The sequence below is a fragment of the Pseudopodoces humilis genome, chromosome 2 (genome assembly GCF_049639895.1).
Source record: "Pseudopodoces humilis isolate 2021_Gansu_Grassland_sample_001 chromosome 2, ASM4963989v1, whole genome shotgun sequence".
Lineage (NCBI taxonomy): Eukaryota > Metazoa > Chordata > Aves > Passeriformes > Paridae > Pseudopodoces > Pseudopodoces humilis.
This window is the reverse complement of record NC_142201.1, coordinates 105593293-105615258: the sequence shown is the minus strand read 5'-3', so window position 1 is coordinate 105615258 and position 21966 is coordinate 105593293. Positions and strand designations below refer to the sequence as shown.

Below are 21966 nucleotides of genomic sequence, written 5' to 3'. Positions count from 1 at the left end.
CCCTGTGCACAGAATTCAATTTTACTGCATTTTAGCTTTGCAGCTACTAAGTTGCCATGATTTTCCCTAAGCCTACAACAAGAGGCAAGATAAAAATAAAACATGATTGCAGGATGATTTTTTTTTCATGAAATGAATTTGTTTCTAGTTTGCTATTTTCAGGAGATCTTACTTTGTGTTATAAAGCAAGTATATAAAAGTAGATGTGTTCCTGAAGGGAAGTATTAACCATACCATTAAACTTGCAGATTACCGAGTAAATGACAACATTGCTCCAACTATTCCCTACAATCAGTCATATGACCAGAATACAGGTGGATCCTACAACAGCTCAGACAGAGGCAGTAGTACGTCTGGTGAGTACCTGCAGTGTTTCCCAAGCCTTAGGCTTTGTGGTGTTTGGATGCTGTTGCCATGGTTAGCAGTATATACTGGGCTTAGAGAAGGAGTGGTGGGGAGGAATCCATGCATAGTGGATGGTGAGCAGCACAAAAACTTTACCAATAGGTGCCTACATTTCTGTTGCATCCTCATGGTTGCTTGGTGTCATCTAAATGTCAGTTAAGTAACTGGTTTTCCAAAATTGTGAAAGTCATGAACTTGAAGGGAGGTTGGATTTCCTAATGCTAATGGCATACTGGGTAATGTTATGTTTTCCAGATGGGCAAGTCATAGCAATTTCTTTTCAACTGTCACTAAAAAAAAAATAAATTTTAATTTATGTGTTACCTTCCTGGTAACTTAGTGACTTTTTTTCTCATCTCTTGGGTCTATTTATCCAATTTATGAACCAGCTCAAGATACACAGCAGTTGAGTGATACCCAACAGAACTCTGCTTTAACAAGTTTTTCATTTTGTAAATTAAACTTGTATATTTCATTGAGTAAAAAAGCATTCAGGCATGCATTAAAATTTTTATAGATTTTACTCACTATATGTCAAAATTATTTTTATACATCATTTAGATATAGATGGTAGATAATTAATTTTTTTTTCTCACTGGCATCTCCTGTACAAATGATCTAAAAATCCTTTGTAAAAATCTTAAACATAACAGCTTTTTGCATTGACCAAAGCACTGAAATTTCACTCTGTTCTTTAGGACCACAGAATACATTTTAATTCAAAAGTTATGTTTTATCATTGTAGTATAACCAGTTCATTTCCAGGTTTGATTTCCCGTAGAGGTATATGAGCTAAACCAGAAACTGCACATAGGCTTGGTTTGGGGCTTTACTGTAAATGTGGTAATTAGGCTTAGTTTATTTACATCAAACCAATGCCAGGGTGAGTTATGGTCACAGTCATGAGTGCCCTGAACTTTACATCTACTAATCAAGATGCAGACTTCTTCCATTCTGTTTTGCTGTTGCCTTTGATAGTCCAGTTGCCTTAATCCCAACCTGTTCTTTGTCCTGACCGATTCTGACCAAGGCACAGCAGAGACATAAATTTGTTGATGAGCCCTGCTGTGCCTCTGGATGATCTGAATTCTCAGAGGCTGGGACGAGATAAGCACAGCTCCCAATTCTCCCAGCCACTCAGAGGTGTTCTTCTGGGAGACAGCCTTTTTGCCCATTCCCACATCTAAAAGATCAGGATGTGGTGCTGAGCCTGTGCTCAATGATGTTAAGACTTGAAATTCAGCATGAAACATCTCAGGGGTATGAACCATGCAGATTAAAAATGAGAGGGTAATGTTCTCCATGCCAATACCTATTAGGGTTATCCATAACTCTTAACAATTTATAGTCCTATGCCAAGGACTCCAGCAGGAATGAAGAAAGGTGATCAAAGTAATAAATTAATTGTGTTGAACCATATGTATATCGTGGTGCTTAGGATACAGAATGCAGGTCGCCTTAGTATAGTTAGTGTCCTGCTTGACATAATGAGATACCACAGAAACAACTGTACACAGATAAAACATGTATCTGGCAGTTCATGTGGGACAATAATAATGAGAACTACTGTCAGTAAGAGTGGAAAATCTGAGACAGAAGTGAAAAAAACGACCTTCCTAAATCTCACTGGAGTATATTTAATTATGTATATAACACTTTACTATGATAATATAAAATCATGCCTCAGTTTAAGAGAGAAATGTGAGGGATTCTAAACATACTCAAAACCACAGTGATTTTATCTACATAAAAGGAGTTTATCTATAATAAAGGCATAGAAATAGCAAAGAAGAGTTAAAATGTATATATACCGAGGAACAATGATTGAGCCAGTTCTCATCATAGCCATGTTCAAACTTAAAATTTGAGACCACCTGAATAACTGGTCTTATTCAAAGTTATTTGAACTGTTAAGGCTGCATTGCTTTATTATAAGCTGTAATTTTCCAGTAATAGTAGTTGAAAACATTTGTGAAATACTTCATCAATCTTTATTTCTTTTTCTGTTATTTTAGTTCTTCCAGCAATTATTTTCAACTGCACCTGCCATTTAGGCTAAAAGTAGTAATTTCATTGTGCCTAAAATGTTTCAGTGGACAAGTACAAATTACCTATATTCAGTGACTTAATGCAACAGTAGAACTTTAATAGATCATATCTGTATCATATTGTATTTTAGGTTCTGGTAATTAAATAGGATAAAGGCACTTCAGAAAATATGTCTACAGCTCATTTGTTTTAGATGATAATCTTTAATGTAATTAACAGAAATAGGAAGCTCGCTCTTAATGACACTGTAAAATTCATTTATGGTTTTATCGCATTTTGACTGTTTATTTCAAAAATTAAAGCTTTATATCCCATGTGTTTTTTCCCATGCTATGTAAAGTTTCTGGTTAAATTCAATCACTTAAAATGTATATCAGTTCTACAAAGAAGCTACAAGCACAAACTAGTGTAAAAGGAGGAATGCAAATTTCCTCCAAACTGAGCAAAACAGTAAATTCTCAAAGATTGTGAAAGCATCTGGGAAGGGACTACAGTTGTTTTGCTTTTCATAGCTAGTGCTGAGGAGAGACTTCAGAGCATTACAAATCTGTGCTGCTTTTTATTCCCAGGGAGTCAAGGGCACAAGAAGGGTGCTCGGACCCCAAAGGCTCCCAAGCAAGCTGGCATGAACTGGGCAGATCTTCTCCCACCCCCTCCAGCACACCCACCTCCCCACAGCAACAGTGAAGATTACAGTCTTTCAGTGGATGAAAGGTAAGAAAGAGGAAGACATTGTCCACTTCCCACTTGAATCACTAGTTAATTGAAGTGTGATTTGCCCTGCACTGTTCTGGTGCTGCTCCTCGAGCTGTAGTGTGGCAATTTGGAGAGCATTTAGTGACAGTGGTGTGCATCCGCTCAGCACATCCTTACCGAGCTGCTCCCAAGAGCACAGAGAATAATGGTTTGTTTCTGGGCTATTAATACATGTGTCAGATATACTAATTACACAGTACAAATTTAAGTCCTTATTTTCTTAAAAAATTAATTTTAGCTATGACCAAGAAATTCCTTGTCCTGTGCCACCTGCAAGGATGTATCTGCAGCAGGATGAGCTAGAGGAAGAGGAAGAAGATGAGCGAGGCCCTACTCCACCTGTCCGAGGAGCAGCTTCCTCTCCAGCCGCTGTCTCCTATAGCCATCAGTCAACTGCCACTCTCACCCCCTCTCCCCAGGAGGAACTCCAGCCCATGTTACAGGACTGTCAGGAGGATCTGGGACACACACAACACCAACCTGACCGGAGGTGTGTGAATGCAAATGTAGTGAGAGAGATGTGACAAGAGTCATCCGAGCCCCACTGAAAATTCCTTTTGAATTTAGTGAGGCCAGCATTTTCCCCATTATTCTGTTGCTATTTTAACTTCTAATCCAGGATGCTAGAACTATTTTAACCTAAGAAATAGGTAATTAAGTTGCTTTATTATTGTACCATGGGAAGAAATGCAGTATATCACTTTAGGGTACGTACGATGCTGACATAAGTTAAATTTACAGTCATCAGGTTATTAAAGTGGTATCGTTAACACAGCTTACCATATAATTACAGTTCCATTGTTTCCAATAGATTTACTGCATTATTACCATAAAATAGCATGCATTATTTCACAGTAACTGTGCAATTAACTTGTCACCAATATCTATGAATATATATAAATATATAATTTATATAACCTATAGATTTTCTTTCTCTCATAAATCCTAATACAGGAAACCACTGCTTGCAAAATTTCCTTAACATTTGCATCTAACTTTATTTAAAGGAATGACCAACATTAATAAAGATAGATATTTGCTACTGGGAAATTTTGTTTCTTCTCCGACTTGCTTTTACAACTGTTTTGCATATAAACTCTCACAGCTTCTCTCCCATAAAACAGTGAATTCTGAATGAGCCTTTATGTATGATGCTTACATCTCTGGCTTTTGTTAAGAAGGCACAGCTTTTCCATCCCAAATGATGGGCTTTTATTATCTTTTTCCTCTGGTGGTTTGCACGTACTGTTTATTGCCACAAATATATAAACTTACCTGCAGCATTCTATGTAGAATTTCTACTTTTAGTAAAATGCAAGCCTCTTACAATGAAATTTATGTGATTTTTCTGAGCAGACTGTAGAACTTTGATTTTTCAACATAACTTACTGGATATCTATGGATGTATTTTCCCGAATGTTTTTTAAAAGTTAGATCATCTTCATGGTTCCCATTTTTTAAGTAGGCAGTAGTTATGCATCTTTTTCTAAAGGGACCATATCTGCTTTTCTTTTAGCTCCCCCCTACTTGATCTGCCTTGGTTTGTTTTCTTTACTCTTTATGGTAACACTTGTACTGTGTATCTTTTCCTCCTTTCCTCTTCTTTCCTTTCCTCTTCCTTATCTTCCTGAGTCTTTAAAAATCACTCTTTTCATTGGTGGATGACTAATTTCCCATAATTTCCATTGGGCCTGGTACACTGGTCCACAGAGGTGTTCATTTCAACCACTTACATTTTCTGGGTTATTTGAGAGGTGAACCTAGGTGGACACAAATGAAAAGGGGAAAAGCTAAGTGACCAATAGTCATGAGTGACTTTCCAGAACCTCTTTGATTTTTCTGGGGGTTGGGACATGTGTCCTAACATACAGAATGGAGTAGACACAGAAGAAGATGTATACAAACATGCATAACTAGCCAGCAGCTGCCTGGAAAGTAGAAAGTTTGTCCAAAACAAAGACTCCTGGCTGGTCACCATCAATGCCATCAAAAAGTAGTGGCAGAAGGAGCTGGAAGGATGCTCCTAGGGCATACAACTTACGCTTTTTGTGAACTGAAAAATAAAATGTGTATTTATTTTGTCCCTCTTACAGTAGTTAAGTCTAGCATTGCTGAAAGTCTTAGAATTTGTTAGTGACTAGTTTTGTCTTCTCTATCTTTTTCAAATGTTGTTCCTCTTCTTTTTGCTGCACCATCTCATCAGTTTTAAAATAGTAATATAACTCTATTTATTTGCTTTGTAAGGCTTGGCTGACTACCTGTTCCATCTGCTGGTGTTGATAACGACCCAGAGCTGCTGTTGAGGAACTGGGTGTCCTGTGCTCAGCAGCTGTAAACCATTCTGGGAGGGTGGGGTCCTGTTTCAAATGTGGTGTGGCAATATTCTCAGACTGAGAATACATTCCAAGTGGTGCCTTTCCACATTGATTTGGGGTGTGAAAATAATGCCTGAAACGCTGTTTGTCATACTTTTTATTAGCTTTGCTCATAGTTCCGCTGAGTATTGTCTGCTGGTCAGAACCAGGCATCTAAAATAAGATTCTGGTGGTGATTGTGTACTGTAATATTTCTCTGTCTGGTGAGCTTGCTGGAAATATAGCAAACTGCAGTAAAAAACTGGTCTGGAAGAGTCAAAGAGGAGAGGAAAAAACGAAAGATTTAGTGGGATAGCAGGTGATATCAGTGTTAAACCCAGAGCTGAGATAGGAGACAATGTCACCATTAAAGTGAGAACCTGCATCAGATAAAGGGAAAGAAGTATTGTTAATTCTGTATGCCCATGAACCGGCTGCTCTCAATTAGCCTATCCCTAAAGGTTGGCAGCCAAACTACATTTTCAAGAACCCTAACATATTTTGTAACCAGTTTCCTGTCTTCTAATACCAAAACCTAGAGAACAGACAAATATATCACAAGGACATTTGTCACAGGAGCTTTAAATTAAGGCAATAAGACTTTATTAGGCAAGGTCTCTAGTCAAAGCAGGTACAGATTCCAGACAGCGACAGCTTCTGGGATTTGGACATGCTGTTATAAAATGATTATTGGATATTTATTCCTAACTATTCTTCATTCTGTTCAGTACTCAATACAGCAAGTGAAAAACAATAATGATGTAGTCCAGGGAGGATCCAACTTGTTCTTGCTATAGAGTTTTAAAGGTCTTTCCTTGCTAGCATTTCTTAACAAAATAAATAGGTATTCCCATTTATTAAAATTAAAAAATATATTAAAAAGTTGCATGTCACCCGCACAAAAGAGATGATTTAACCATGACAGTCATCATTTCTCAATGTGATAATAAGAGGGCAAAGTTGACAAAGGAAGATTACTTTGAAATTTTATTTCAAAGCAGACTGCAGTAGAAATTCCTGGTGAGCACAGCCAACAGGAGAACCATTACTGCAGAAAGTGTGTTTTCCTGCCAGACAAATGGCAATTAAAGAGCGTGTCTGTGGCCCCATGAAGAACTGTTGACAGTGTTGCTACCTGGAACTTCTGAGTGAAGTATTAAGTAATCATGAACATTGATCTGGTATCTTATACTTTGCCTCCTTAAGCTAGAGTTACCATTACTGACAAATTAAGATCAAAATTAGTTACCCTATACATCTGTATGCATGTTGGTACCCCTAAGGCCTAGAACTAACACTATGGTAGAAAATTCTCTCATTTTATCACCTAGATCAATTTAAAAAATAATGAAAAGCAGTCTCTTTTTTAATATCTTTCTGAATCATCAGGGTGGGTGGAGGGAGGATAATGTTAATGGAGCAATCTATTTGGATAGATGCATCTGTTGGCAGTGATAGTTTCAATATATAGTTTTCAAGCTATATGTTTACAGTTATTTCTTTTGCTTATACTCTCAAGAGTGCATAAATAATTTTTTTAATAGCCACATGATCTGTAACCAACTCTTTACTTAGCTCTACATGTGTTATTTACAGAAAATGAACAGCTTTATCATTAAAGTCAGTGATAAAGGAACCGTGTTAAAAAATCAGATTTATTTGTGATAGATTTCAAGCTACATAGCTGTCAGCTCTGATTTACAGCAAAAGTATAAACTAAAAAAATAAACCTGAGCGTTTCAGATATAAATTAGGTTGATTTAAAAAGGCAGGCCAAGCTTGCTGAGAAATAAAAGAACTATTTTCATCAATCTGCTGTTTCCTCTGACTTTGTTATGTGATTTCAATTCTTCTCACCCTTGTGTTTCTATGCAGACGTCAGCCTGTGAGCCCTCCACCCCCTCCAAGGCCCATCTCCCCACCACATACCTATGGGTACATCTCAGGGCCCTTGGTGTCTGACATGGATACTGATGCCCCAGAAGAGGAGGAGGACGAGGCAGACATAGAGGTTGCCAAGATGCAGAACAGGAGGCTCCTTTTGCGTGGCCTGGAGCAGACCCCTGCCTCCAGCGTCGGGGATTTGGAGAGCTCTGTGACAGGCTCCATGATCAATGGCTGGGGCTCAGCCTCTGAAGAAGACAACATCTCCAGCGGGCGCTCCAGCGTGAGCTCCTCCGACGGATCGTTTTTCACCGACGCCGATTTTGCACAGGCTGTCGCAGCGGCTGCCGAGTACGCCGGGCTCAAAGTAGCCAGACGGCAAATGCACGAGGCAGCAGGAGGTGAGTTGTCCTCTGCCTGATGGCAGAACCAAAAAAGGTGGCCATTGCAAAATGAACCTGCCCACAGGCGCTTTCTGAATTCCTGTTCTTGGGATGTAGAAGTCAGGAAGAGGCAGAAAAGGAGTTTCGGTGACACGGTTCAAAGAAATTGCTGCTCTATATATTTTTCATAAGTAGTTCCTAAGTTCTTTGGGCTTACTGATCACGGACAAACATCAGCCTTGCTGGTGGATTTACACTCAGAACTGAATGAGAGGGGAAAAAAAAAAAACAATTATACAAGTCTGTCTTTTCCCTGTAGAAGGCTCACAGTGTTTTCAGTCCCTCAAAAAGAGATTTAGTCACTCTCTATTGAAATGTTCAAAAAATAGTAAACCTTTTTTTTGAGTTGCATTTTAATTTACAGATTATGCATATGCAGCAGGGCCTTATGCATATGTTTGTGTTTCCACTTTTCCTTTCCCCTGTAACACCACTGAACATATTTGAACATGATATTTGAAACATTTCATTTTTACAACATACTGGATACTAGTAGCAGTGGATATATACAGGTAATCAGTAACCTTACTAAGCCAAATGCATATTGTTATACTACGTCTAAAGAATAAGAATACAGGAGGCTGGGATGCAGGTTTCAGGCAGCTCCATGAATGTTTTGACAATCAATCCTATTAAACTGCCAGACTTGGAGAAGCGGTACTCTGTCACAACTGAGTCCACCCTGACTCCACAGATTTTCAATATTCCTCCCATTTCTGACGTCCTCTCCCAGTTAACAGTCCTTTGTTTCATTTCAACACAGCTGTTCATCATGAAGAGCAAGAGGGGAGGTAATTTAGTAATTCTGGATGAAATCCTGACCAATTGAAGTAGGTGACAAAACTCCCATTCATACCTACGGGGCCAGGATTTTATCAGTTTTGTACAAATAAATTCCTGTAAATATATGTAGAGACTTATATATGTAGAAAAGGTCTTTTTACATCTGGTTGCTAATATTTTTGCAACAGTCAAGTTCATTGGTATTGCGTGTGCCTGCCTGCATGTCCTTAAAACGTGACACTTCTTACCTGCAAATAACCTATGATAAAATGCCAGCCCTCCAGCCTCGATGTGTTCCTGAAAATTCACTCGAAGTGACCGAGGGGATTCTGTACCTGAGACCTGCTGATCACTTTCTCTGCCTGTGTCAGGGATGACCTCGTGTAGCCCAGGCTAGGGGAGGGGAATCCTGAAAGGGAAACTATGCTCTTTGCAGAAACCGGCTGGGTGGGAATCCTGCTTGTGCTTGCCTGCTGATGGATTTTGTGCTCCTGGGGCAGGAGCTACCAGCTACCAAGCAGCTGGATAATTTCTGTGCAGCCAAGCCAGCCTGCCTAATGATAGGATAGCAAATGCTTCAATTTAGTTACAGCTCATTCTAAAACTGGATGAGCTTTGCTATTGTTCCAGCAGTGTATTTTTAGGTTTTGTACAGCTAGAGCATTCTGATGTGAAAAGAGAAAGTCTTATTTTAGGTAAGAAAAATAATTGTTATTGTTCCATAACCATTTGCAGGCCGTAGACATTTTCATGCATCACACTGTCCCAGACCCACCAGCCCCGTATCTACCGACAGCAACATGAGTGCTGTTGTAATACAGAAGGTCCGACCTGCCAAAAAGCAAAAACACCAGCCAGGACATCTGCGCAGAGAAGTCTACACAGATGGTGAGTCCACTGAAACGGGTGAAAGCCTCACTGAACCTTTCTAAATGTGCATTCAGCGCGTGTGCGTGAAATTTTTCCACAGAGATAATGCTGTGTTTCAGAATCCAGTGATTTGTGTTTCCTGTTGCTAAACACACTGAACAGTTTAATCATTTTAAATGCCAGAGTTCCTTAATACGGTACGTTGATGCTTCCACTCCAGAGCCTTGCACCTGTTTTCTATAGTGTCCTAATCGGCTAATTACCCTCAGCATTTAAGAGCCCAGATAGCTTAAATAGTACAGTCATTGAGAATAATGTGTGGTTAGGATTAAAATCTCCGTTCACGTGACTGACTATTAAAACCTTCAGAATTAAAACCTTTTCTTGAAAAAAAGCAACAATTCACCATTCAAATGGTGGACAGCACAAATCAGTGAATTGTATTGCCAACCACAGCATTGTTGCAAGTGGTTACTTTGTGAGTGAAAGCAAAATCTAATCATCTTCTCTCGTGCCTTCACACACAATATCAACTCTTGCTGAAAAGGTAGTGCTTGTATTCTCTTGGGGGTGTAGGATGATAATGCAAACATTGTGATGTTGTCTAGAGAGAGCCTTTAATGAAAATGCCTCAGGTGGTGCAGCTTTTATTAAAGCACTGCCTTCCAGTTGTATAAAACAATCCGTGGGCTTTGTTGGAAATTCATGTGAGATAAATTCCCCAAGACTTAACCCATCTTGTCAAGTTTGCTGAATTTGCTAACAGGAGGGAGATGTGGGGGAAGGGGAGGGGAGAGGAGGGAAGGGAAAAGGAAAGAAGGGCAGAGCTTCCCCACCTCCTGCTTCTCTGCAACAACAATCTGATTAGGACTTTCATTACCAGCCTGAAATTTTTCAAAGAGGGGCATCATTTGCCATTATCATATGAAAGGCTAATATTATAGATCCTTATCCAGGGTTACAAGAAGGGAGTTTTGAACCACTTCTCCCTGTGATTCCTGCCACTTGACGAAAAAATTTAATACAAAGCTCAAAGCACGATGAGCAGAAGTAATTTAGCAATGAGTGGTTGTCCGTGCTATTATCTGTACTTTATTCCGAGTATTTTCTCTCAGTAGCATCTATCTGATATTAGGCTGCGTTAAATGCTGGCATGACACAGTGCACCTGGGCCTCTTGGCTTGTGCCCAGGCCCCTTCTGTCAGTAAAACTGAGCTGTTGGAATATTATCTGATTTCAAGAGGTTATTACAGTGGTTTTGGTTTGCTTTTGTGAAAGGACAACACAAGGTGTAAATCCCAAAACTGTACCAGAAACATTACATTTAAGAGACTCTTGTAATGGTGTTTCACAGGATTTTATTGACATTTTATCAGCTTTTATTCTCTTGAAGAGAATGCTCTGAACTGAGTAATTGGCAGACCATCAAGCCTCAATACAAACAGAATGGCTAGGACATCAGAAATAAATAAATAAATAAAGGTGTTTTATGTGGCCATTTGCTTCTAACATGGGGATAAATAAGATGGGCCTGTATTTGATGGCAGGTTTTTGTGAAAGTAGTTATACAGAGTTAAATCATAGAGCCATTGTCATTAGATATTGCAATATAGATTTGACAGTCATGATCAATATTTGTTTTGTGTTATGTAGCACCTGCTTACTTCAGCATATTTTCTAATTAGGTAAGAATTTCCACTAACCTCTTTATAGTGCAATATAGTGTGGTCATTCAGGGAATAGCAAATTATGGCTTTAGTTCCTGCAGATCTAATAAAATCCAGTTCAAAGGCTGAAGGACTTGTTTGATTTTGATTTTTTTTTTTTTTAATTATTATTTTTTTCCCCTCAGTCTATTTGCATAAGCCTATTTGGAACCTTACTGTAGATTCCAACCATTTACTTTAATAGACACATATTGTGTCCCTTTAGAATTAGCTATGAAATAACATACAGCAATTGTTTTCCTTAGGTGGAGAAAAGTGATATGGATGCATGAAGGAAACATTTAGGCACAATTGACCTTTCTGAGATACACTTAGTTTTTTATATAGGCTTGAAGACTATTATTTGTCTTTTTTTATAAAGGAGTGCCCAATACAGAGTTGCTTTTTTCTCTTCATAATGAGTGAACAAATATGTTTGTATGTGTTTGTAGCAGTGGGGGAATAAAAAGAAGAAGCATTCAATAAATACTAAAAAGAGAAAAAGATATTCTTTCATTACTTTCTCAGCCTCTAAAATGGAATTTTAAAGAACTGCATATAAAGAATTTTCTACTGTTTCCAAATTATCTGAATTAGTGCTTGCTAATACTTCTATGAAACACAAGTGTAATGAAGAATTTAAATGAGGAAGGATATATAAATAAATTGAAGATTTTCATGAATAGTTGAAAATGCCAGGAGTATTATCAACAACAATATAGATAAGTCTTTAAAAGTTCTCTTTTATTTTCTTCATACAGACAAGTCTGTGAAAGACGTTGGTCTTTCTGAAGATGTGTTTGTTACTAATGTAGCAATAAAATGCCTACGACTACCTGTTTTTAAATAGAGTTCTCTCTGATGTCTCTGCATTGTCCAAATAGTAACAATTTTGTATTTTCTGTGAGCATTACTTCAAGTCAGTTGCTACTTTCTGTGGGATGGGATTTCAGCTCACTTCTTTTGTTCCTTGACAGTCATCCAGGCAGTGAAATGTTCTTCATATTTGTTGCTAAAAATCTTTGCTCAGTAGGTGGTAAGGATTAAAATGCATGAATTTTTAATTGCTCTTCATCCAGACTTTTAGGAGAGTTTACTAAGAATGCATTGCAAGAACCAACTACCAGATGTACCCTCCTTTTCAACCTTGACTGACCTACTTACATATTTAATTTAGAAAACCAAACTTTAAAAGAATATGTTTGTCTTTTCTAAAAATGTATATGGGAGACTCTCTTCTGAACTGTCTTGAATTTATTTGTCAGTTGTTACAAACCTTAGAATTGTAAACATTTCAATAAAAAGGATAAAAGTACTTTGCCATTGTTCTGATTCAGTAGGTCTTTCAATAGAAATTATGCCATTCACAGTTCATATGAGATTTTAAATCCCAATTATTCTTTAAATCTCTGAGTGAGAAAAAATACGAAACAGTTTTACAGCTGACTGGCTGAAACTGTAACTGAGTTATTTAGCTGTGTTACCAGTGACATGATGTGAGGGCAGCTGAATTTCTCACAAAAGGCAGTTGAACACCTGCCAAATATTCCTCGAATTTTCACTTGGAAATATTAAGCCTTTATGCATGCCAACAGCATTTGTACTTTTGTCTCCCTCTGCCTGTGCAGTACAAAAAAACCTACTCCATTTGAAGCAGATTTTAGCAAGGTACAAAATAAGTAAGAATGCATTTCTTATTCTGCTAAAAATCAGCTTGTTATTGAATTATAATAATTTTCAGATGTTTGCCCTCTTCTCAGTCCTTACTTCTGAGTCCATTATGAGATAATTTGTAAATACCAAATTTTGAGGGAGGTTTTGTGGAATGAAAATTGTTGTGATAATTATGCAAATGTACATAAAAGCAAAAAAAAAAAAAAGGCAACAGGCTGCAGCGTTTATACATCACATTGGGATTTGCTGTATTAATTTGTTCATCCAATTACCTTGTACAGTGTGAGCCATGTTTCTTGAGAGACAAAGCATGAAAACAACTTCAGTAGGTGAATAATAGCTCAGATTATGATGATGTGTCTGGAAATCTTAAATGCTGTCTAAGGTTTTTTCATGTCAGGAACAATCTTCAGCTTTGCATACCAGCATGAACGTGCAATAGACTAAAAATTCACTTTGTCTTTTAGAGAATGATAGAATGGCCTAAGTTGGAAGGAAGCCCAAAGGGGTTCTAACCCCCCTGCCATGGCCAGGGACACCTTACTAGACCAGGTTGCTCAGAGCCCCATCCAGCCTTGTATTGAACACTTCCAGGGATCTCCTTCAGTATTGCATCAAATCTATACCCTGTTTTCTTCAGGGTATGACTGAAAAATCTGCAGCTTGGTAGAGTTTAAAAGAGAGAGTTGCCTAATGAATCCTAATTCCCTCATTAGTCACTACTTAGAATTAATCTTTTTGTGCTTATTTATGTTTTCTACACTTTAGTGTAAAATTAATTTAGCAGATTATTTTTCCTCAATACTGTTTTGCTTATGCCATGGTTCCTGTGCGTGTTCTCATTTATAAAATGATCAGCTCTCCTTTCAAAAGACACCTATGGAAGGTTTCTCCTGTATGGCATCCATTAATTGTTTGAGTTACATGGGAAGCTGGATAGCAATAATACATAGACATGAATGAAACATGTGAGCACAGCTGACCTTTAACAAATACTTCTGAGTTCTTTCTATTGGTTTGATGTTGCTTTGTGATTTATTTTTTATTCCTTACAATGGAAGCTTCCATTTTGCTTTTAATAAGTGTGCCAGTTTGTACTCGATGAGGCAGATTGAATCTGGATTTTCTCTGTGATCTGAGCTGTTAAAATAAATACCACAGGGGTGTAATAGTGTTGACCTCTGAAAGGGATTTTTTTTTTCCCTCTGTTAAGGATTCTTCTCAGTCAGAAGTACTGTGTTATAATGAATAATTTTATAGTTTCTCTGCAGGTTGCAAAAATGTACTTGAAAGTGAATATCAGTTTTCTTTAGTTATTACTGTACCATAGAGCTACTGCCAGTTTATGAAACTTTTTATATCAATGCATCTTCCCTTTCAATAGTCAAGATTCAACACCACTTTTTTCATTGTCCTGTGTAGCTGGATAAGGTTCTTGAGCAAAGTAGTTTGTTCCAAGCTGTATTTTGTAGACTGTAGGAATGTTCCTTCCCTTCAGTATTCCTTCAGCCAGTGCACTGCCATGCCTCATCTGCTGGACACTGGCTGCAAGGGTGGCTGAAAAGGCTGTTGGATATCTACACTCCCTTTACATCAGCAGGTTCAAGAGAAGGGCTATTCCATGCTTTATCATAGAGAAAGTGAGTGGAGCATGTGAGACACAAGATATTGCATTGTCCTGAGTTCAGCTGGGGTACAGTTAATTTCTCCTCAGCAGCTGTTACAGTGCTTTGTTTTGGAGTTTTGGTGTTGAAGATGGCTTTTTACTAAGTTGTGTCTATCCTCAGTCAAAGAGGTTTTTTTTTTGTCTTGTCTTATTCTCTGCCAAGCAAGGAGGTGAACAGAAGAAACTGGGAGGGAGCATAGCTGGGACAGGTGACCCAGACTGACCCAAGGGATATTCCACACCGTGGAACGTCATGTCCAGTATATAAACCTGGGATTTATGCAGAAGGGCCCATCTGGGTTCAGGAAGGGGGTCTGGCATTGGTCAGACCAAATTGGGTCACCAGTGGGTGGTGAGCAATTGCATTGTGCATCACTTGTTTTTTCCCTTCTTCTTCTTCTTATTGTTGTTTACTATCATTGCATTATTTTACTTTTATTTTCAATTATTAAGCTGTTCTTTGCTCAACATGCAAGTTTTACTTTGATTCTCCTCCCCATTCCACTGGGGTGAGAGAAGTGGAAAGTTGAATGAATTGCTGAGAAGAATTTAATCTCCAGCTGGACTTAAAACCATGATGGTCCTTTTTGGTGCCCAACACGCACCCCAAAGGGTTGAGACAAGGACAAATCCAACCAGAGTGGGTTAAAATAAAAGCATATGTGGTTCCAGAGGCCTGCATTTCTGAGTTTGAATATCTTCATCCACTTCTGAATCAGTGTGTCCTCTTCCGATTAGTGTGAATTGTGCTTATAGCTTAATTGTGACCTGCTTTTGTATTTGCACTTCCTTGCTTAACTCCTATATTTTTTCCTTCACATTTATACTCCACAGAGCACTGTTGTATCCTGAGGAACATTTTACATATTCTAGTTTTATGTCCTAATGCAAGAATACAAAAATATAATGAAGTAAATTACATGTGTGCTTTAAAAATATTGTAAATATTTTAATATTCAAATATTCAGAATTTTAGAACCCCTTGAGCTGTGCTAATTCAAAGAGACAAATCCAGAAGTCTTTGTGTGTCTTTTCTTCTTTTTCTGTTTTTTTCTGAGAGCTTATAACTTCATTGACTGACTGCTTTTATTTAATTTATTTTTTTTCTAGTTTGTCATGACATACCCACAGACATTAAGGATATATTTGTGTTATTTTAACCTACTATTTTAAAAGAGGATTGCAGTAATAGAAATAGTTTATCCCTACATATGTCAGCAGTGATTCACATTCTTGCATCCCAGCCTGTTTGCTGTAATGCTCGCTACACTGAAGACCTTGAGCAATTGCAGCACAAGCTGCTGTGTTCTTGAATAGACTTTGCAAACAATTGCAAATATCAGGAAGGATATGTTATTATCCTTAACTCTTTGTTGATATCCATAACTGATACCTTAATATCCAAGTGCCTGAAGTTTATTGCAGTTTTTGGTAATGATTTTTAAGAAAATATTGTGATTTGAAAAGGCAGGGAGAGGTCATTCTTTATGTTTTCAAAGCTCAAGCTTTTGGAAAAATACCCATCAGCAGTTTCAACGGTAACATAATAGTTTTTGGGGTGGAGAGAGGAGGGCAGGGGGAGGGCAGAAAGTAAACAAGAGCGTCTGTTTCTTCAATTCAAGTCAAATATTATTTCTTAATTTCACTAGTGTGTGATGTCATGGTAATTACTCTCCTCTTTCAACCCCGCAGATCTGCCCCCTCCTCCTGTGCCCCCTCCCGCCATAAAGTCCCCGACGGCGCAGTCCAAGTCGCAGCTGGAGGTGCGGCCGGTGATGCTGCCCAAGCTCGCCTCCATGGACGCCAGGACGGACAGATCTGCGGACAGGAAGGGAGCGAGCTACAAGGGCAGGGACGGGGCGGAGGGCAGGCAGCATCCCGACGTGCGGACGGGCTCGGGGGAGCGCAGAGAACCCCAGGAGCAGCAAAGCGACGGCAAACCGCGAGCGAGCAAAGCACCAAAACGAGACGGCACACCAGCAAAAAGTCATCTTCTCCAAGGTCATTCTGCCTGCTCGGGGTTTGCTGGGTGCTGGCCGCTGGGAACTTTGCAGGCTGGTGACCTGAAACTAGAGCTGCTGAATTGCCACTGTTCATCTTAAGTGTAGGGTTAATATGGGTCACATTGCAGCTCCTTGTTAGGGTAGAACAAGCTTATTACAAGCTTACAAAACATTCTTTTTCTATTTTGCTGCCCTTAGACCCATTATGTATTAAAGCTAATGATGAGGAAACAAAAAAGGAATATTCCTTAAAAGCTGTAAGGATCAGTATCCCTGGTCCTACCACACACTTGTAGTCTAGTTATATTTAACATATCTGTTTATAATCTGGTTTATAAGGAGACTGAGTGAAATAGGACAGTAAATCTGTAAGTCAGAAACTTAACTTTCCTACCAAAGGATCAGCACTTGGCCCATTTTGCAAATTTTGCCAGCAAAAGGGCCAGAATGATACCTGGTCCTGTTTCAAGAGTGAAAAAGCCCTAGTAGTTGTGGATTAATTATAAATACTCTCATAGCATTGTATGAGCCAGACCTAATCAAAGTAATGTCTTATATATGGAAAGTGGTAAGTTTACTAGTTAATGGAACATGCCAAGACTTCACCAAGAGCACAGATTTATACAAATGCCTGGTTCTTTCTACCTACAGGTATTTAGGGATAACATCAGCAATGTTTGGGTATTAAGCTGGTTAAGTGGGCACATGAATAATAGTTTGATTACAGTGGATTGCTGTAGAGAAAAGTGATCAGAATGCTACCACAGAGGATGGTGGTGAAATACTAAAGCATGGCCACTGATTGTGTCTCAAATTCAGCCTAAGAAATTCAGGGTCCAGTATTTAGATGGAATGAGTTCCTTGTATCATACGCGTATTCTCATTTCCTCCTACTTTGTCATATCGAATATATACTACTAGGGGTGGGTCTTTTATCATTTTCCTGTAGAACATAGACCAGGGATCCTAAATTGAAATGAAATGGACACTAATCATGAATTAGTTTTTCTGTAGCGAACGTTTCCATGTAAAGACTATAAATTTCCTTGAGAAAGCTTCTGTAATGCTGCTTGGAAGCAGCATATTTCATGTTCATGTCAGGCATCGCTTTAAACCTCCTGAGAATCATAAAAAGTAAATCAACTGCATGCAGGAATTTTAGGTTCACAGTATCTCTGGGCTTGTAAACCTAACAATGTATGCATTTAATTATACAGAGGACATCCTGCCATATTCTAGACCAACGTTTCCAACATCAAATAATCCTAGAGATCCCAGCTCCTCCAGCTCCATGTCGTCAAGAGGGTCAGGAGGCAGGCAGAGGGCAGATCAAGCAAATCTAGCCCGAAGGAATGTTGCAGAAATGCAAGTACTGGGAGCCTATGAACAAGGAGAAGAGGAAGAAGAAGAAGAGATGGAGGTAACTGCAGCTGTAATACTGTAGAAGACTACAATAAAGGAGTTTTTGTTTTTAGACAGATGCCAGGGAAAAGCACTTTTGAACCAGAAATATTTCTGTTCAGGAAAATTAAGGCATTTATTTGTCCATTGCTCAATCCAAGTAAACAAACTAGAAATGTGTCAAAACATAAAAAACAAGTCATAGGTAATATAATTGTCACCTCACTAAAACTTATGGAACAGAACTGGCAGAAATGCAGTACTTTAAAGAGCACTTTATTTTCAGTTTTGAAAGAATTTGAGTAATGTAAAGAACTAGATCATATAAGAATGCCATGACATTGCCTTTCACATCTTTTGACAGTTTATCATTCTAGATTTTATTAGATATTAAGATATGAACTTTTTGTCTTTACTTTTTCTGCCTATTTATATTGATTCAATTTAAATACTGATTGTAAAAAGGGTGGCTAACATACAGTCGCACTGCTGTGCATAATTTAAAGTAGTAATTGTCATTTAAAGGCAGCAAATCTCTAAAGAGGTATGTAAAGCATATTTTAAATAATAAAGGTTAACATGTAGTAATTATATCCTCTCTTTTTTAATACAGGAAACAGAAAGCTGAAGACAACGACATGTACTGTAACAGGCTTTTAAAATCTAATCAGAAAAAAAAAATAAATCACTTAAGATGCCTCAAGTCTGATGATGTTTGACGCCAGAAATAATGTTCAGTGCAATCAGTGTACAATTTTTCCTTTTTCCTCATGCCATCAGAATGCTAGTTTTTATTTTACTCTTTCTTTGTAAACCCTCCTCACTAGGAACGGCTCTTGCCTAATCCGTAACGCTGAGTGCATCACCTTCGCTGCCCGAGGAGGCAGGGAAGCTGCTCTTCGAGGTGCTTGGGCCAGCTGCTGCTCCAGGATTAGACCAGAAAGGAATTCCAGGGGCTGGGATTCCAAGGTTTCTCCCCAGCGAGGCGGCACTCAGTGCGCTGCCGGTTCACCGGCGAGCCAGTGGATAACAGCGCAAGGGCCACGGCAGTGATCAGAGGTCCCCAGAGTGAGCGTGGTGCACAACATCCTTTGGTTCTCGGGGTTTCACTGGGGGCTGCACTCACTGCAAATGGTACCTTGCAGATTTAACACAGACCCTGTGTCTTGTGTTCTGCCGGTCTCTTGCTTTCACAGATGAGACAGTTTGACAAATGAAAGTAAAATTTAATTTGGGACAAGATGGCTCTTATTGTAAATATGTACTCATTTTAAACCCCTGTGGTACTTTGATTTGTCTTTCCGTTTTCATCATTAAATACAGTCTTATTAAAAATGTCCTTTGGGATGGGCAGGAGGTAAGCCAATGTGATTGCAATTTGCCTAATCATAGCATGAGCAAGTTTATCTGAAACTTTTTTTCGAATTTTCAGCTTCAACACTGCTTATGAAAAGTAAATCAATGGACATTTTTAATAACGATTAGGTAATACCATCAACTGCTACTGGCCCAAATCTCAGACCTCTACTTGTGTCAATTCACCTTAAAGAAGAAGTGCCACTTAAAGAAGTTTTGTTTGATCTTGGCAATGAATTTTTTTGTAATGCACTGCTTATATTTTTTTTTTTTTTTTGGTTTTAAAAGCACAATCACTAAACTTTGTTTGTAAACCATTGTAACTATTAACCTTTTTTTTTTGTCTTATTGAAAATGTTAAGCATTTGTTTGGGATATTTTTCATTTTTTTGTTAATGCTCTATGTTTGTATTTGGAATATTTGAATGATGACAGATGGTAAAGTAACAAACATAAATGTGGGCCATAATCAAAACACTTCTCACTTTTCCTGGACTTACAGAAAATTACCAATTTTTCTGTGGCCTCTCTCAACATTGGATTATCATTAAAGCTGAAATAGAGGCATTAGTTGCATTGAATTTGCCAAATGATGTCCTCTGTCTGTAGATTTTTCTGATCTTTTTTGTAATTATAAAATTTCTTTGTCATTGGTGCTAATGGAAAAATGTGTGTTTGTTTATTGACAGCTATCAGGACTAGCCCCAATGAAAAAAAAAAAGAAAAAAAAAGTGTTTTGGTGTTTACCGAGGACTGAAATTTTTCATTTAGCTAATTTTTAAAGAAAGGTTCCATAGAAAGGGTGTGCAGTACTAAAGGAAAAATCCATGTGATTAATGTTTTCATTATGTTCATGTAAGAAACCTCATATTTTAGCCATAATTTTGCATACTGAGGATCCAATAATCAGAAAAGTAATTTTTGTCACATTATTTATTAAAAATGTTCTCAAATACATTATCTTTCCTGTGTAGTTTCTTGTGTTCCCTGGAGCATAATTTAGGGGCAACTCCAATCTTATTTCTGTTGGCAAGAGCCAGGATCTGTTCCACTGAAATCGTGCAGCTACAGTAGCATGAGCAAAGTGGGGGAGCTGGATGCAGCCTAGGATTTTACATAATTACTGTTGATTGCCTTAAAGATCTGATTTCTGGGCGCTTCATGGACTGTGATAATGAAAACTTCTCTCAGCCTGCCAATTTCCAGAGAGAGCTGATGAAGAAAATCTGTACCAACAAAAGCATTCACCTCAGGGGTGAGATACATTGGCTACAAAGGAAATAAGATCCAAATAAGTGAAGAGAATGAATGTTATAAGTCAATAACAAATCTGTTGGGACCTGCACAAATGCAGGTTTCCTTACCTGCCTGCTGTCCTATGCTGTAGCCATTCTGTGGTGGGCCATGGTGTAGGTGATGGCCCCTTTTCCACTCTTGTATTTTCATAAGCCTGTAATCATCCTGATCACCCTTTTCTTATCCTCTGCCCTTCATCCCAGCTAAAAATTGCTGATTTTGACTGACACACTTCTCTGCTGTGTTGCCACAGAACGCTGCTAGAGCCTTAACAGGCACATGTCTCAGGTACAGGTTTTGTTTCATAACTGCAGCTTTGAAGCACATATGAAGATTAGGTACATTAAGTCAAATGTGTAGCCTTTCTGTGCTGATTTTTTTTGGGATGTCTTCAGTCCTCGTGCCTCAGATCAGCATGTGTTAGAGCCAGCATTATCCAGGCAGGAGCCCACAGATAGCCTGGGATGTGCCACGGGAGATATCCATCCATCTGGCCTGCACCTTTCCTTTGGAGGAGGCAGGAGAGGTTTCACAGGCACTGCTGGAAGGTTTTCCTGGCACCAGAAACAGCCTTTTGGTTTGGGGTGAAGCCATTCCCACAGCAGGGTGTGGGGAACAAGGTGGAGCTCAAAGACGTGTCCCCATGCGTGACACTTGGCACAGAAGCTTATCCTGCTGCCAGAGGGGTTGTGTAGCATCTCAGAACTGGGATCTAGTTGCAGCTGTGGAGTGCAGAGCTCTGTAAGATGTGTCTGCCCAGAAACACTGGTGCTGCATGCCCAAAATGACTCACTTCATTCTCTGCTGGCACGGTGACAAACTGGAAATCACACTCTGGATCCCAGTGATACCCATCTGTGTAGCTTCACTGGAAGTCAGGCTCCAGCTGAAGTTCTGACCTCAGCCAGCAGTAAGTGGGAAATGTTGCCCTTATGAGGTTTTTTAAGAAGTTGTTATAAATGTGTTGATAGTGTTCCCTAAGAGGTTTTTTGGATTGTTTTGTGACTGCATTCACTTGTGTCTGGCAGTGTCCTGAAGAGTGTCACAGAGTTGTTAAGGGTTCTTGCACCCACACTTGGTTGGTTCTTGGTGCACTCTGTTCTTACCAAAACCAAAGCCATTAAGAGAAAATATCTACAGGGTTGATCTTGACTATGACTCCTGGTAGCTGATGTTGAGACATACCTGCTTTAGACTTTGCCATTGAGGTACAGTAAAATGAGGTCATTTACACAAAGATATATTTCCTAACAAATTATGAAGTGATTGGAAAGCCAACACAACCCAAGTAGTGTTCAGGGATTTTGATTATGTTGTATA

The 21966-nt window shown here is 38.7% G+C and overlaps 1 protein-coding gene across 4 annotated transcripts in view; it reads left to right on the top strand.

The window, feature by feature from the left end:
* The window catches only part of ROBO1 (roundabout guidance receptor 1), a 690461-nt gene extending 670202 nt beyond the window's left edge, over positions 1–20259 (top strand). For all 4 annotated transcript variants that reach the window (XM_088050995.1, XM_088050997.1, XM_088050994.1 and 1 more), the window contains 8 exons: positions 249–356; positions 3024–3168; positions 3449–3700; positions 7440–7849; positions 9410–9562; positions 16283–16591; positions 17811–18013; positions 18608–20259. In XM_088050995.1, coding sequence (XP_087907121.1) covers positions 249–356; positions 3024–3168; positions 3449–3700; positions 7440–7849; positions 9410–9562; positions 16283–16591; positions 17811–18013; positions 18608–18622 — 1595 coding nt within the window. In that variant the 3' untranslated portion in view covers positions 18623–20259. The remainder of the gene's footprint in view (positions 1–248; positions 357–3023; positions 3169–3448; positions 3701–7439; positions 7850–9409; positions 9563–16282; positions 16592–17810; positions 18014–18607) is intronic.
* Positions 20260–21966: the final 1707 nt, after the last annotated feature.